The sequence below is a fragment of the Mandrillus leucophaeus genome, unplaced genomic scaffold (assembly GCF_000951045.1).
Source record: "Mandrillus leucophaeus isolate KB7577 unplaced genomic scaffold, Mleu.le_1.0 Scaffold458, whole genome shotgun sequence".
In the NCBI taxonomy this organism is placed as follows: Eukaryota; Metazoa; Chordata; class Mammalia; order Primates; family Cercopithecidae; genus Mandrillus; species Mandrillus leucophaeus.
The window spans coordinates 246,800-264,484 of NW_012104898.1; the positions used below are offsets into that span (position 1 = coordinate 246,800).

The window sequence follows — 17,685 nt, forward strand, 5'->3', positions numbered from 1 at the left end:
AAGAGTTCTTAATATTATATATAGCACAAATATTTACATGTTTTAATTCATTTTCAAATATTTTCAGGTAACTAAAAGTAGAAAATAAACTAATGACTTCATTGGCTATAGAAGTCACGCCCCCCACCGAAAAAAAAATTCTATTCTAGCTAAAAAATGTTATGAAGTAACATTAATTGTTAATGAGAAAATTAGGGTATAGGCAAAACTATCCAAATGTTGCATAGAACATCTGGCATTATGCAAAATGAAAGTAAATATTGACTTAATTCAGTCTTTAAAGACATTGTAAACTGATTCAAACTAGTTTTTGTCTGCCTTAGGCTCATAAGTATTTGCAAAGGAGAATATTTTAGAGCCATTTAAAAGCATTCAGTAAGTTTCCTGTGGCAACCAATGAATAATATGCCCAGGGAAGTGGAAACTCAGATCATGCAATTTGCCCAAGATCACAAAGTTAATTACTAGGAACCCAGAAAAGCACCAAGGTAGTATTTTCAGCACATTTTCCGAAATTCTCTGCCTTCTCCATATTAATTCTGGATGAAAGAAGTACAAATATTAATTCACAGATATCTTTATTACAATTTATAAAGGCTTTAAAATATTTTCTGTACATTCTATAAATTTGCATGATAACAGTTATTGCTCTCTTCACACAAAAACATAAAGCACATTGGTTGCTTTCCCCAATTCCAGCCAAGAAGTGAAGATGTGGATTCACGTTCTCTGAGGATCTCTATTTGTTTAATGAGGTGACAAGTCGACCTCACTAAATGGCACAAAGCACAGATTTCCAACAGCAACAGTGGTGCCATTTCTATTGTGAGGTTAGGAGAGATTGATTGGCATAAAAATTAATAACAAATTTCCTCAATTTTAATGTAAAGAGAAGACTAGAGAGTATACAAATGGGAGTATTCTCTCTCTTTTTTTTTGAGACGGAGTCTCGCTCTGTCGCCCAGGCTGGAGAGCAGTGGTGCAAACTCGGCTCACTGCAAGCTGCACCTCCTGGGTTCACGCCATTCTCCTGTCTCAGTCTTCCAAGTAACTGGGACTACAGGCACCCGCCACCACGCCCGGCTAATTTTTTGTATTTTTACTAGAGACGGGGTTTCGCCGTGTTAGCCAGGATGGTCTGGATCTCCTGATCTCGTGATCCACCCGCCTCCGCCTCCCAAAGTGCTGGGATTACAGGCGTGAGCCCCCGCGCCTGGCAGAGAGTATTCTCACTTGCAGCCATTTGAAAATATATTTCCTGAGCAAAAGAAAATACTGAGTTACACATCACTGGCTATGAATTTTACTTAATTTAAAGCCAGTCTCCTGTGTTTTCATTCTGAAGTATACATTTTATGTGAATGTCATGCTGCTCTGAAAGGAAAAGGAAAGAATTGCTACCTACAGAAAGACAGGTTTCCACCTTACTTAAAGAATGTTTTTTCTTTAATTTTCCTGAATTTTAATTTCCCAAATTTCCATAATTGGAGACCAGTGCAGATTCACTTACACATGGCAATCAGATGTGCGCATAGAGTTAGCATCCAGGCACTCTGCTAAGTGCTTGACATGCTTTAAATTATTTCATCTTCTCAGTAAACTGATGAGATATATACAGTGATTATCCTCATTTTAGGGATGAGAAGTATGAGCCTATGAAGAAGTACAAAAGGCTCCACAGTGAGAAGGAAATGAAGAGAGCACGTATAGCACTATGGTCTGACATCAGAGCCTTTATGCCTGTATTGCTAAGTGCTGGATTGTGCTGTTTCTCACAGTCTCCTTCTGTGCTAAAGTTGAAGCAAAACAGAAAATAAAAACAGACATTGGCAGTTGCATAATAGCAGTGCACCACCCTTCAAAGATATGCATGGCCTAATCTTTGGAACCTGTGAATATGTCACCTTACATGGCAAAAGAGATTTTGCAGATGTGATTCACCAAAGGATATCAAGAGGGAAAGACCATTGTGCATTAACTGGGTGGGCCCAGTGTAATCACAAGAGTTCTTAAAAGTGGAAAAAGGAATAGGAGAGTGAAAAGAAGGGGCCACAGCGAAGGAGTGTGGGCAGCCTCTAGAAGCGGGAAAGATGGGGAAACAGATCCTCCCAAGAAGCCTCCTGAAAGGGCACAGACCTGATTTTAGCCCAGCAAGACAAATTTCCGACTCCTGGCATCTGAACTATAAGACAATAAATCTGTCTTTTTTTAAGGCATCTAGTTTATGGTAATTCATTATAGCAGTCACAGGAAATAATATAGTGGCTAAAAGCATCAACTTTGGAATCATATAGATTCAGATTAAAACCCGCATTGTCCACTTGACAACTCCATGTCCTTCGGAAAGTTAACACCATGAGATAATGAAAGTGTTAATGGAAAGTGTGAATGTGCCCAGGGCATATACAGAAAAGATCCACCTCAAACTATTCTATTCATGTTGGAGCACGAATAATTATTTTAAAAAATAGCACTTCATGTAATAAATTGTCTTACAAAATGAGAGGTGATGTATGTCACAAAACACTCCTTTTTGTGCAACATATGCTGACCAAATATGAAGAAATATTATTACTATTAGATTAAAGCTACCCCATCCATAAAGCCTAAGAGGTTAACAAGAAAAATATGGCTTCCATTTGGGGACTTTTTTGATACGACTGTCTCATATTGAGATGAGAAAACTATAACTCTGAAGAGAAACAGAATCACTCCCAAATCCTGAGATATATTGGGAAAACTCATCAAAGAATATCCTTCTTCAATTGTGCTTTGATTCTGCAACAGTAGGCGTAGGCAAACTGTTCTTAAAGGGTGACTAGTATACCTTTGGACTTTTCAAGCCATACAGTCTTTGTTGCAACTATTCAACTCTGCCAGGTAGTGGGACATAGAGAATGTTAAGTAAATGTGTCTGGCTATGTAACAAACTATTCACAAGAACAACAGCCAGCCTGCAGGCTGTGGTTTGCCAAACTCTGTGTTAAAGTGGCATCTTGACCTGAAGGTTGTTCACTCTAACTCTGAAGTTTTAGCACTCACAGTGCCGTTTTTTATTCTCAAAAGTGCCCTGGGGTACATAGCCCTGGTCCTACGGCCACATAGGACTAGAAGTCTCAGCTCTGCCCAGGATCCCACAAAGGCACTTGGTTGTGTATCTATTCATCTTGGAAGACCCCAAGTGTAGACAGGGACTGTCCTAGACATATGGCACAATGGTCATCCCTTGTCTGCCTCACATTTCACAAAGATGAGCACAGTCAACAACCCCATGAGATACAACCTGCTCAAACGAAGGGAAAGGGTGTGTCATGGGTCTGTATTTGCTGAGTAACTACCCAGAGGCAGAGTTCACAGGAAGCAAGTCAAGATGACTCTATAGAGCCCTAACCACAAGGGCCGCTCCCGAGACACTAGAGAGGGCCTGCAGGGTGTTCACGCAGTCACAAGTGTGCATAAAGTGTGTGTGCATATAAGCGTCAGGCCTCCTTGACTTTGTAGACACTATTTCAGATGCTGGGTGAACACACTCAACAAAAGAACTCTCAGAAGACTGGGATGGGGCTCAACAAATTCAGAACTATCACCTGCTCACTCACCCTCCAGAGATCATCAATGCAGGTATGGTGTTCAATTCACCTGTGCTGCCTCTCCCTGAAATTCTGTTTAAAACAGTGACTTAACAAATGTCTGTGAAATGTAGATATCAGTGCATTCAACGCAGGAAGAAAGGTAAGTCATTGTAAAAGAAAATATTTTTAAAAAATGATTTACTGAGTTAAAGAGATTGGAAAAAAGGGCATTAAAATTATGAGACCAAAGAAACAACCAAGATTTTCTAAGTACACATTGAATTGAAAAATAAAGGGTGAAACTGTGAAAGAGAGGATCTAGAAAGATTAAAAGACGATATAATTTGGTTTCAAAGAGGATACGAAATGTCACAGAGGAACTGAAAAAGCAGTAGAAAAGAGGACATTGAGAAGAGATATATAGAAAAACAGGAAATAAATGGCTATGTTCCTTCTTGCTTGCTTGCTTTTGTTTTGGCAGAGAATAAAAGAGCTTTCCAAAACTTTAAAAAATCTATTATTGCCTAACGAGACCCATACTTAACTCCAATTTACTCTCAGGGCAGTTAGCCCACCACCCCCGACTCTGCCAGCAGAATGCCACTGAGTAATGGGACTGTCACAGGACAATTCCACAGCTCCCCACTGCTCCTTTCTTGTTTTTCGAAGGGAAGATTATCTAAGACTATAGCTAATTTATGGCTATCTACGCCTCTCTTGCTACAGGTACTGACACTAATGGATCTTAGCTGCAGTTGGCTGAGAAATAAATGGGTTCTATAGATCAGCAATAAACACAGCTACAGTAGGGAACGCAGCTTCAGCAGACCACCTATGCCTGTGAGAAGAAAGGGATGGACTAGACAGGGAATGGGAATTTGACTGCAGGATTCATGTGCATATGATGTGTGATTGGGATGATGGCTAAGCTGAGTTTTTTCTCTTTCCATACGCCAAAGCCAGATGCCTGGTTGCAAGCCTCTGGCTGCAGGCACCATGTATGCTGCTGGATGGGGTAGTGCAGCACAGGGACCTGGGAAGACCCACTATCCCCAGAGGCCTTCCCGATGGGAGTACAGAGCACCTGTGGCTCCACATGACTCAGCAATGACTGTGGCCTGAGAGTTCCTGGCGGCACAGAAACATCAATCTGGGATTAAAAAATAAACAGGCCGGGTGTGGTGGCTCAGGCCTGTAATTCCAGCACTTTGGGAGGCCGAGGCAGGTGGATCACCTGAGGTCGGGAGTTTGAGACCAGCCTGACCAACATGGAGAAACCCCGTCTCTACTAAAAATATAAAAATTAGCTGGCATGGTGGTGCACGCCTGTAATCCCAGATACTCGGGAGGTTGAGGCAGGAGAACCGCTTGAACGTGGGAGGCGGAGGTTGAGGTGAGCCGAGATTGCACAATTGCATTCCAGCCTGGGCAAAAAGAATGAAACTCCATCTCAAAAATAATGGTAATAATAATAATAAACAAATAAACCATTCATACTGTAGTCCAGATATTCTTTCCAATCAGCCCTGCTGTAAGATCTTGTGTTGGAAGCAATTTTCAAGCTTTTCCTCACGGAAGGAAAAAAAGGACTTACTCATATTTTTAGCCTCTAAACAGTCACTTTGCACTTGAAACCTGCAAACTTATTTGCTATACTTTATTTTTGAATATTTTGATCGCTGTCTCTGCCATCGCCACTCAACTGTGGTCTTCACACAATTGTCGTATATGAACCTATTTATATTAGGTCTGATACAAAACCAAAATATGTTATTAAGGGTTTTGGCAGATACATAAAAAGTTGAATACATTTTAGTTTACTACTGTTCTTAAAGTGACTATCAACTGGGGACCATTCTTGTACAGCAAGTCCTTATGAAATAAAATATAAGCATGCCTGCTAACAATTCCAATTTTCTAGTTCCTTAGCTAGAAATGGGTTTTGAATCAGTTCTAATGTTTATATTCATGTTACAATTATGACCAAATTATACTATTACTTTTAAAGATTTTGAAACTGTTGTTTAAATTTCTGGTTTGCTATTTAGATATGTTAAAAATGCAAATTGTTTACATAGTTCAAATCCCTAATCTAAGGCCACAGGAAATATAACGCCTCAAAACCAAAAAACTAAACCAACAAAACTTATGCGCTCCATTAATCCTTCTGCTTGTTTAACAAATACTAAGAATCAGGCATTGTTAGACACTTAAGGAGATAAGCCACACTCCTCCAGAATGTTCACATTTTAATATGGAGGTTGCGTACATAAATAGTTGCAATGTACTCTAAGCATTTTAATATTAATAGGTGCAAAGTTCTGTGATATTACCAATGAAAAAATAGCTCTGCAGGGGTAACAATATTAGGTGCCATACAAAGGAAGAAATGCATTGCAGGAGGATGTAAAGAGAGCTGCTGTGAACACTCAGGTGTAAGTAGGGAGAGGCCTAAAATACATAGTTAATTACGGTAAAAATTTTTCATTTGAACAATTGCTCAGGAGCTAAAATTTTAGGGGAAAAATACAATTTAGAATGAATGTAAACTTGTTTCTGGCTATGGTGTGATGGAAAGGAGACTAGTTTTCCCATCATAAACAATCACAATCTCAGACTGAGGAGCCTGAGAAGACGGAAACTCATGACAATGGCCTCAGTTTCCGTCTAGGAGAAACTTCCCACACACTGTACAGAGCACTAGAATCCCAGCACAGCAAGGTGCAGCTGCACTCAAGAGGCTGCCATCCCAGTTCCAGAAAGCTGAAGCAGCTGGGAGCAGGTGGCGGGGCCTGCAGTGGGGAGGGGGCAGACATTTACCTTGGGGCCCCTCACAGCCCTGGGGATGGCTGGCTGACACCTGAGCAACAGGAACTGCATGAGGTGTACACAGGGCAACTGCTGCAGAAGGTTGAATCAGAACACGGTGATGGCTGTAACACCTCAGTAACACCCAGAGAGCAGTCAGACAGCAGTTTGCCAAGTCTCCGAGTCTTAACAGAATAACTTCTATCCTTATAAGGAAAAATTCTACTCAACAGAGCTGAAAACCAAGCCCTGCCAAGATTAGCATGGCCAACAGCATTTGGAAGTTCAGCCATCCCACGTCAGCGAAGCTTAGGAGACATTCATGGAGTTTCTACATTTCCACCCAAATGAAGCATAAAACCTATGCAAATACAAGACAGAATCACAGTAATTGATATGCACTTAGAAATTACAAGACAGAGAAAGAAGCAAAATTGGAATTCACACTTAGGAAAGTAATGAACCCCTGAATGATGGCTGTAATGTTTAATTTATCAGAAAAGGACATTAAAGCCACTGTTATACATGTATTTAACAAATTAAAGAAGATATGCTCTTATTGAATTAACATTTAAACAAATATAAAAAGAAAATTAAAAATCATAAAAAAGGTAAATTCTAGAACTAGTGCAATAATCAAAATGAAAATTTCAGTTGATATATGTAAAAGGAGATTGAAGATGACAGTAGAAAGTCTGTGAACTAGCAGGAAAAATCAATAGAATATTTCCAACCAGAAGAACAGACGGGAGAAAAAAATTAAGCAAATATAAAGTCTTCTACACTGCCAGTGGGAGGGAATAATATTACAACCGCTTTGGGTAACAATTTGGCAGTTTCTTATAAAGTTAAACACAGAGTTACGAAGTGACCTAGAAATTATACTGTTAGGTTTTTATTCAAGAGAAATGGAATCATAGGCCCACAAAAAGACTTGCACATGAGCGTCCATCGCCGAGTTATTCAGAAGCGATAAAAACGGGAAACAGCCCAAATGGCCACTTCAAATAGAAAATTAAACAAATATTTGTATATTCATACAAACAATACCACTCACAATGAACAAAACATATGATCTACAGGTGCACTTCACAATATGTGTGAACTTCAAAAAATCCCAAGCAAAATAATTTTAAAACAATACGTACGGTATGATTCAATTTATGTAAAGTTCTAAAGTTCTAGAAGAGACAAAATGAACATACAGTGAGAGAATTCCAATATGTGTTTGCTGGGAAGGGTCTGGGTGAGAAGACAGACTGCAAAGACCATGAGCTATGCTTCCGGAATGATGACAATGCTCTTTGTCTTCACTGGGGTAATGATTACAGAGGTATGAATATTGTTCAAAGGCATCAAATTGTACACTTAAAATGTGTGCATGATACCACATGCCACTTTTGATACATGATGTTAATTGAAAATTTTAGTTTAGTTTAGACAGATTTTGGTGATTTAAAGACAAAATGCATTAAACTGCATTCAGATATATACTCTGTTGGTAACATAGAATTTAGAAGTGAAATAAAGCATAAAGATTTCTATAAAGTATTTGCTATGATTTCATACAGTATATAATGAGGAACAACTGAATATCTTCATTTCTGTAAGTGTTAAATTTTGGTACCATAATGGTAAAGATTTCTTCAGCTGAATTTTTATAATTGTAAAATAATCTATCATAATACTACACAATTTTCAAAGGCAGGAATAAAAAGTAGATTCTCAAAGTGAAGAAGTTATACACAGATTGTCAGTATCCCTTATCCAGCTTGGGATCAGCAGTGTTTCAGATTTGGAATCTTTTTGGATTTGGGAATATTTGCACATACATAATGAGATATCATGGGAATGGAATCCAACTCTAAACACCAAATTCATTTATGTTTCACATACACCTTATAAGATATATTGCAGCTGAAGGGGGTAGTGAAAGTCTTTTTTCCCTCGGGGATGCTTTTGTGCACCTCTTTTAACTGAAACTGGTCATATGAGTTCGGGATGGAATTTTCCACTTGTGGCATCATGACAGTATTCAAACATTTTTGCTTCTTGATTTTTGAGCATTTGAGGAATTTTGAATTTTTGGATTAGTGATGCTCAACCTGTATATATTTATAACTTCTAAAACACAATCACTAAGACTCACCACTGTCTACACAACTGATGTTAAATTAATGTCATACTTTAAGGCGTAAAATTATTTTGCATTCTGTTTTTGCTAGACAAACAGAACTGCATGCCTTCTAAGAAACGGACCTTTGGGGATAACTGACTGACAATCTTATTTTTAATTGGTCTCTTGTCACTTTTTATTTGCTCAGGCATGTGTGTCTTCTGTGTTGTAGGGATATAGTGTTGACAGAATGAGTTTTGATTGGTTAAGTGTGTGCATTTTTAACTTTTTGAAATTGGGGTTCAGGTCATGTAAGAATCAAACATGTGATGTTCTCTGTTGTAACTTCTCATTCTTTTGTATAAAAGATTATACAAAAGATTATAATCATAGTTCATTGATGCCACTTAATAGTTGATGAAAAAATAAATTGGTAAGAATAAGCATAAAAATCTAGTTTTCACCTAAGAACATTTCTCTTGTGAAAGGTGTCCAAGCAAAGAATAATTTTCCAATCAAAGGCCCTTGGAAAATTAAAATGAATCTCACCCAAGCAAGTCCCACTTTCCCTAATGAAATATCTAGAGAACAGCTGCTTTGTGCTAGGCCCTAGGCTGAGCTCCAGGGATTCAAAGATAAATTAGACAATGTATCTGCTACCCAGCAGTACATACTCTTGGAACCTGTCATTCAATTAATATGTTCTCTAGAAAAGCAGAAATACTGTGCAATGAAAATGACCAGGGATGGCAAGACTCTAAAACTGGCATTTAGAGTCAAACAACAAAATTTGGTATAATTGTATAATATAATATCCTTATAAAAGTATTGTTTAGAAAAAAATGTGATACTTAAGACTCTTGTGCTAGCTATATCATAAAAGACTATAAACCTGTGAGTAGGAGAGAGCCATCATCAGTGCACCATATGCATGAATTAGGAGATAGGAGAGCTGAGGGAGAAAGGAAGAAAACGCTGAACAGAAAGAAGCAGAGACTAGAGATGAAGACAAGACGCTGGTCCTCCAGAGGTTTAAGCAGCTCAGGACTCTCCTGTGATGTAAAGAACAAAGTCACTGCCTCCAAAAGGGATAGGAGAAAAGGACTGGTCCTTGACTAAGAGTGCATGGTAGTCGCAAATCTGGGGGCTGCTTTTTGGCCAAGGGAGCAGCCATTTGAAGGCATGTGGGAGAGAAGCACCCTTTTCTTGTGTCTGAGATGCCAGCAAGGAAGGGATACTACATCAGTGAAGGAATAGAGGGCACTCAGGAATCTGTGAGTCCTCTGAAAATACACACAGAATGTGGGGTCTATTTTTCTATCTTTGCTATATCTTCCTGCAAAAGAAGTTTCATAGATTCTACTAGATTTGTGAGATGGTCTTATGTAAAATGGTCAACAATCACTGTTTTATAGCAATTAAAGTTGCTCCTGGGCCTACTAAATACTCAGGAAAGGTGAGGGGGTAGCGCCAATGCAAGGTCTTTTAAGGCTGGCATGAATGTAAAAGTTGATAAATAGTTAGCAGAAGAATGACAGCTGAACATGCAGAAGAAGGAAAAGTCAAGCCCACGGGAAAGGGGCGACCTTTCCTGGCACAGGAAAACAAAGACAGACAATGCAAGTTTTGGGGAAGGAATCATGCGATTTCACCTCCTGAAACCCAGAAGTGGAAAGAGGGAAGAAATTAAATTTTTTTTTGTTAATTTGTCTGTTTATTTTTAATATTATCAAGTGAAGCTATCATAACATAGGTACATATACAGAATATAAGTTACTTAATTGGTGAAATATGATCTATTTTTTTAAAGAGCTGAGGCAGGGCTGGGTGTGGTAGCTCACATCTGTAATCCCAGTACTTTGGGAGGCTGAGGCAAGCAGATCACATGTGGTTAGGAGTTCGAGATCGACCTGGCTAACATGGCGAGACCCAGTCTCTACTAAATATACAAAATTAACCAGGCGTAGTGGCACACGCCTGTAATCCCAGCTACTCGGGGGGCTGAGGCAGGAGAATCACTTGAATCTTGGAGGTGGAGGTTGCAGCAAACCGAGATCGCACCGCTGCACTCCTGCCTAGGTGACAGAGCAAGACTCCGTCTCAAAAAAAAAAAAAAAAAAAAAAAAAGCCGAGGCAGTTACACATTTTTGTGATTATGAGTGACAAATAAAGTTATACTTACTCAAAACCAAAAGTAGCCATATCCACAAAAAATCACACACAGTATTATGTTTTCAAAAGAAGATTTAAAAATAGTTTAAAAATGGTCTCTCTGGGAACTTACGTTCACAATTCAGTGGATAACTGATCTTCACCTTCTGCTCATTACATGTTTTAGGAAGAATAAAAAGAAACAGTGTGATTCTTGGGAGCAAGAATACTCTTATAAAAAGAAAATAATTCATTTTCATATGATTCTGGAATAAAACAAGCTCTTTAAAAAATAAAACACTTTCGACCAAGAAAACAAAATGAAAAAAAGATTTCCTGAGCTCTTGGTACTGAAGGAGGCAGGATGTTTGTTCATGTCACAAATCCTACTGGCAAATGCTGTGGTCTGTGGGTCTCAGAGCAGTGAACTCAGAGGAGTAGATGCCGAGGAACCCCACCCAGCCCCTGCCTGCCTCTCCCGGAACTCCTCTGCTGTCCTCTCCTCTAGAGGGCAGTGTTCCATGTACAATTCCACTTAGAAAAAAGTGTGTCAGTTTCACTGGTGCGTCTTAATGTTATGGGGGTGAGATGAGTCCAATGCTAATTCTAGGATTAGACTCCTTGGTGCAGCAAGACCCATGGCGTTTCATGTCTCACACATATCACAGGGGTCCTGGTGCCAGTCTTGACCCTACTTCTCATGTATCTCAAATGTCCTTCTTGGCACTCACAGCCAAGTCTTTCAGAGACAGCTGCCATCTGCTTTAGGATTGGGTTTCCACACTGTTATGATCTAAATGTGTCTCCCCCAGATTCAAATGTGGAAACTTCATCTCCGATGTAATGGTATTGACAAGTGGAGTCTTAGGAGATCAGGTCATGAGGGTGGAACCCTCATGAAAGTTATTAATGAATTATAAAAGAGGCTTCACATTTGCTCCTTTTGTCCTCCCTCCACTCAGCCACGTGAAGATACAGGGCTCGAGGCACATCTTAGAGGCAGAGACAAGGGCCCCCACCCAGTGGACTGAAGTGATTGAAAAACAAAGTCCTAAAATCACACTTGTGAATTGATACAAAAAGGAAAAGAAGTAATAGGGTAAAGAAATACTATGTAAATTAAACTACTTAAAGCTACGTTATCTTCAGCATTCCTGAGAAATTGCAATCTACAGATTTGAGGACTAACACTGTAAAAAAATTCCAATTTATTTATTTTGCACTCATAGTTGAATGAGTGTATGTTTCATATTTTACAAATTTGCCGTGAATGGAAGGGGAAAGTCAGGCATCTGTAACAGCCTAAGCGAAAAGCATCTGGCTTCTGCTGACTTCTGGCAACCCACCCATGCCAGTCAGCAATGCTCTCCTCCTCCTGCTGATGCCAAGCACCAGGCTGCACAGAGTTCCACTAGTTCAAACATTCTCGCAGGCAAGGATAACGACTCAACATTTAGGCTGCATAGACTCTTGGAGCTAATATCCCATATACATGAAAGGAACAAATAGAAAGGTCACTGAGTGAATGCTCAATGCAGTCTCCCCAGCTGCTGTCCGTCTGAAAGGGCACTCATACTTCACATCGGCCACTGCAAGGATGGACAGTGGCCCGCAGTGGAGGCTAATACAGCTAACACTAGAACCACATGATTTAGGAGGAATTTGGGACAGGAAATTTGTAAGAAGAAACATTCCGGGTATTCTAATTTGTGGTGAATTTACAAGTTAGCTGCCAATTGAGAAGTGGGACTCAGATTGCACAAAACATCATACTCCTAGCTTTTTCTAATCCAGATAATCTACCCACAGGAAACATTTAAAATTCTGATAGGATTGCATACATGGCCACAAGCCTATCTGTGCCATCTTTGAGCTTCTCCTGGATGACTCTAGTAGCTGTGGGATTCCTGGCTGCTATGCTAGCCTTTCCTCCTTACAATACACCTTCCAGATGTCTGCCAGTTACTGTGTCAGGGAACAGTCTCTCTTCAGGTCACTCTCCTGCTTTAGAGTTAAATACGGAGCGAAGATCAGATTCCCTTGCAAGGAGCACAGCCTCTTTAAAACCTGTCCCCTATTACCTTTTTGTTCTCTCCTCCTGACACTCAACCCCACGCCTTCCTGCTTTCAGTCCCTCACCCCAGATGCTACCTGCTGTTCCCCATCATCTAGCCTCTTACACTGAAACTTCTAAGACCAGATCAAATGGCATCTCTTATCAGTGGCTTGCTGTGAGCCTTCCATTTCTCACCGCTGTGTGCTCACAGCATTTAATCACGACTTTTACCAAGCCCTTTCCACACTGATCACGGCAGCTCCCTGGCTCCCCCCACATGCTGTCAGGCTTTCCCTGTGTGGATGCTGTTTCAGTCATCTTGGCTCCCACGCCTACCACAGGGCTGGATCTGAGCAGATGTGCAATATCATAATGTCCCTGACAATTGAAATTATCATGTTATAATAAAACATCTACAGCTAACATTTATTGATTGCCTATGATGCAGGAGGAATGGGGCCAAGTATCTGATGCATTTTATGTAATTTAATCTTTAAAGAATTCTGAGAAGAAGGTGCTACTTTCTCATTTTATAGGTATCCTGAGATTGAAAACTGTTTACTTTTCACAGGCTCTCGGTACTGTTGGGTGGTAGAACAGAGATTTAAACCAGGTCTTCGTGAATTCAAATCATTGTCCTTTCCAAAAGAAATGTGCAAATTCAATCTGCAGGGTGCTTTGATTTCTTTTAAATACATTACACATTTTCACAGTTTGATATTCCACATATGTGACAAATTCTATTGGCATAGAAGTATTTATAGCCTTGGTTTTGCAAAGAAAGGCCTAATCTTGGCAATTGGCTACAGAACTTATAATTTAAAACTTCTTTGAAAGATTTCACACAAAAATACCTTAAAATATTAATAAATATTAGTCTCCTATATTTAACTTACTGCAGACAAAAGTTCTTTATGAAACTTTTTTAAAAAAAAATTTTTTTAAAGGAGGAAGTTTGGTGAGCATGAGAAACAGTTGAATCTTATTCCTGGAAATGTATACTTGTAATTTTAATGAAACTTCAAATCCTGTATGTAGAAAAAGTAACAGTAATACTTTAATGAAAGACATTAAAGGTGCAGTGAAAAAGCTCCAACTTAAATTCCGACCATGAAGTTAGAACTATCAGAAAAAATAATTTGTTTTAATTGTCACTACTTTTCTCTCCCTAAGAAGGCCTATGTGATGGGCCAGTTTATTTTATGAATTTATATCAGAATGTATGGTCTCATATCAACAAAAGGGGCTTGCTTGGATTACCACAGAACATAAATGGGCTAGATATGCTTGCCTTGCCTCTCCTAACTGAAATGCAAGTTAATAGGAGGTAGCAATATTTGCATTTCCAAGGAGGTGGGTAGAAAAAGGAACAGAAAGGGGGATTTCAGTTTCTGGTGAATCCTTCCTTTAATATTAAACCTCTCCAACAACAAGTACTAAAAGCTCTGCAACACCCCCAGGGAACCAAATTCCAGCCACACAAAGTGACCTTTAACACTTTTACCTCTCCTAGGAAATGTTTAAATCCAAGCAACATTTGCATACTTACTTTCTCAGTTTTTGTCTAATCTCTGAATCTTTAATTTCATTTTGAAGATCCTCAAAGTTCTTAACTGAAGTCAAATTACAGAAAACTCTGAAGTCAACATATGGTGGGATCCCGTGGTCTCTACCCCTCTGAATGATGGTGGCAGCCGAGTCCACTGCTGCAGAATAAGCCGCGGAGAAGAGCCTCTGGGTCAGCTCAAGACTGAGAAGGTAGGAGGGTGCCCGCCATTTAGCTGCCACGCCAAACAGCCCCCGGAGGACCGGGTCTATCCCACCTTCCTTAATTATTCTGGATGGTGAAAAGAGCGCCTTATTGAACGGAAGGTGGCCTTCGGAAATTTCACCTAAGGTGTCATTCAGTCGGTAGAGAATAGGATTCATTAATATGTGGCCAAATCTAAAGGCTGCAGTAGCAAAAGAGTTAATGATGCCCGCATTCACGTTGGGGTTGTAGCCCCGGTAACCCCTCAGCATCCTAGTGCCAGGGTCCCCCAGGACCTTAGGCAGCCAGTGGCTGTAGGTGATGTGCTGCAGCTCCGCACCTACGATCTTCCTGGCTTCCTGGTAAACCGTGTCTCCGTCCCAGTGGGGGTTTAGGGCGGACAGCTCCCTGGCCACCCTGTTGTGTTCCCGGAACCACAGGGTGTGCATGGCGGTCAGAGCCAGATGCTCGTTGGCCCGGTGGTCCCCGGCCAGGAAACAGGGGCTGTCCTGCTCCTGTCGCTCGCACCCAGTGGGTGGGTCTGTAGAAAAGGGCAATAAGTGCTTTCCCGAAGGAGGCCAAGGCAAGCCTGTCCTCAGGAGTCCCCGAAGCACGGAAGGGTCTCTGAGAGCCTGGGATTCCCGCTCCGAGCTCCCGTAAACGTTGGAGCCATCGATGTAGGCTGTTTGCTGGTTGATCTGCTCTCGTGCATAGACTGAACCCACCTTCGCAGAGGGTCGGCCGCTGGCACACGCGGGGCTGGAGCGCGCGAAGAGCATGCAGGGCGCGTGGGTGCCCCGGGGGTTGGCATGCCGGGTGTTCATGGGGAAGCACGGAGGGTCGTTGGTGCAGACGGAGCTGCACGGCCGCCCATCCAAGAAGCGGGCTGTGCTCAGCGCGGGCACTGTGTGGTCCAAGTCGTGCTCTAGAAACCAGCCCCAGTGCATAAGCATACGTGTGTAGCTGTGGTCGAGGGTGACGGCTGCCGCGCGCGCCCACACTGTGGCGACCAGCCGGGGCGGCGGGAGGGGCTGGCGGGAGCCCACGGGAAGGCCGAGCCCGCGGGGCGAGCGGATGCCATCCTGGTAGGCGGGTTGCAGCAGGCGCGCGAAGGCGGTCAGCGCAGCGCCCCACGTGGGCTGCTGCAGGTTGTTGCACGTGCCGTCGTGGGCGCGGTACTTTCTGTGGAAACATGGGTGGGAGCAGTTTGGCAGAGGCCTGCGAGCTGTGCATCCAGATAAACTGGCGATGAGGCCGAGGGAGCGCGGGGACACCAAGTCATTGTACCGGAATTCTGAAAGACACGCGGCAAAAGCCATGAGGAGGGCGGGCCTGGGAGGGCGCGGGCAACTTGGAACTCCAGGTGCTGCGGGAACACCCCGTCTGCCCTGGGTGGACAGAAGCCCTTCTTACTTCTAACAACATTTCGTTAGGTCACAACAAAAGTGGGGTTCATTCTATAACACTAAAAGATGTTTCCAGAAGATCCCTGGATTATTTTTGTGCTGTTCATCCTGTAAACAATGGCTGGCTGCTAGAAGAAGCAAAACGGAAAGAGAACAAGTGCCAGCCAGCTACTAACTTCTACTCTGTGCCTTTACAAGAACGATGTTGGCAAGGATTTGTTCATCCACATCCCAGAATTGTTTTGTTGATTTTTGTTTGTTTCATTTCAGAATTTTTTCTCTCAAGTTTTGTGCTTCTAGAGAACAAGGTCAAAGAAATGTCACTATGGATCATGTGAATATTAACCCACATGATATTTGACAAGAAGGGATTAAGCAGCAACTTTCTGAACTACTATAAGCTGTCATTCCCTGGCAAACAGGCAAAATAATAAGGGACATGCTTGGAGCTCTACCTTTTAACAGGGCTTAAAATTCCAGCATTCTCCCAATGCTACAAAGACTGTTCACTAAGTCGTATAAAAAGTTACCATTCCTATTTAATCCCCAGAAACTGGCAAGCGATAATGGGACCATTTGCACTTTATCTGTGTTAACCAGCTCCTGGCTGGATCCTGAGATATCTTAATCTTGGGAATCTGGATATTTTGGCTAAAGAAGCTTTGAAAACCCATCATACTGGCTGACCGGGGACAGTCATATGCCCGTTAGGGAAATTGTACAGAGCTCTAAGGACTGAAGCAAGCTCACAGATAGGCCTTCTGCACCATGTCTCGGTTGATTTTCTGAAGGAGAATAAAGAAAGGGTAAGCCGATAGAAGTTGATGCTGTATTCACAGCACAAATAATATGTAGCAAAGAATCTTCATTTATTTCATTTGAAAGAGAACAACTTAGAAAATCTGAAAGCTTTCTATATCATCTCATTTGACATATACTAAGTAGATGTCTGGTTTTAAAAAGAAATACACAAGAACTTGCATATACCAAAAAGCAAAACAACAACAACAGAAAAAAACAAAAATCAAAAGAATTGGGGAGGGATTATAAATATTATAAGTGGAGAAGAAATTTCAAGTAAATTCACTGAATGATTCAGGAGATTACAAGGATAAAGTAGAAAAATATTCCCCTGGTAATAAAGCATTTCTCTGTAAGACACAATAATATCTTTTACATTTGAAACGCAAGTTCACTTAATATAAGTTTCCTAAATTTGTTCTCTATACTTATAACTGTCAAAAGCTGAGACAAGTTTGAATATATATTTATCATCCTTACTTTGGAATTACAGTTCCTATGAGAAACATCTGTATTTATTTGGTAAAAGTAATAAGTAAATTAATTTCTAAATCCCAAGATATTCTGGAGATTAAAAGTTCAGTGTCCATTGCTAAGGTGGTAGTCAGTTTTCTGTGGGCAGTAGGCTGAGAACAGAATGGTTTTGCGGCTGACCTTTGCCTTCCAAGTCCACAGTGAGTCCCTGCTTCGCACGTTCCCGTATCAGCTGCAGCGTGTGCTCAAAAATCTCCCCTGCTCTTGCCGTTTCCACAATCAGTGGGTCACGCGGGTAATGAAACTGAGCCAGCAGGTCACTGGAGGTGTGAGGTTTTCTGCAAATGACAAAACACGTGATTCTTTACAAGGCAAGACTGCAGAATCCATGAAGCTTGCAAATACTGTGCATTTAAAAAGGCATTTCCCAAACGTTCGAGAAGAATGAAAGCTCCACCACTACCATAGAAGCTCTACAGAGGAGCTGTGGGCTCTTTTCCTATTTTGCTAACAACTTGATTCCAAATGTTAGTCCCAGTGCTGAACTCAAA

The 17,685-nt window shown here is 41.1% G+C and overlaps 1 protein-coding gene across 1 annotated transcript in view; it reads right to left on the reverse strand.

Annotated features, from left to right (window-relative positions):
* PXDNL (peroxidasin-like) overlaps positions 1–17,685 on the reverse strand; it is a 560,917-nt gene that overhangs the window by 97,194 nt on the left and 446,038 nt on the right. The window contains exons 16-17 of the mRNA XM_011994460.1: positions 17,315–17,472; positions 14,253–15,747 (exon numbers count right to left, since the gene is read on the reverse strand). Coding sequence (XP_011849850.1) covers positions 14,253–15,747; positions 17,315–17,472 — 1,653 coding nt within the window. The remainder of the gene's footprint in view (positions 1–14,252; positions 15,748–17,314; positions 17,473–17,685) is intronic.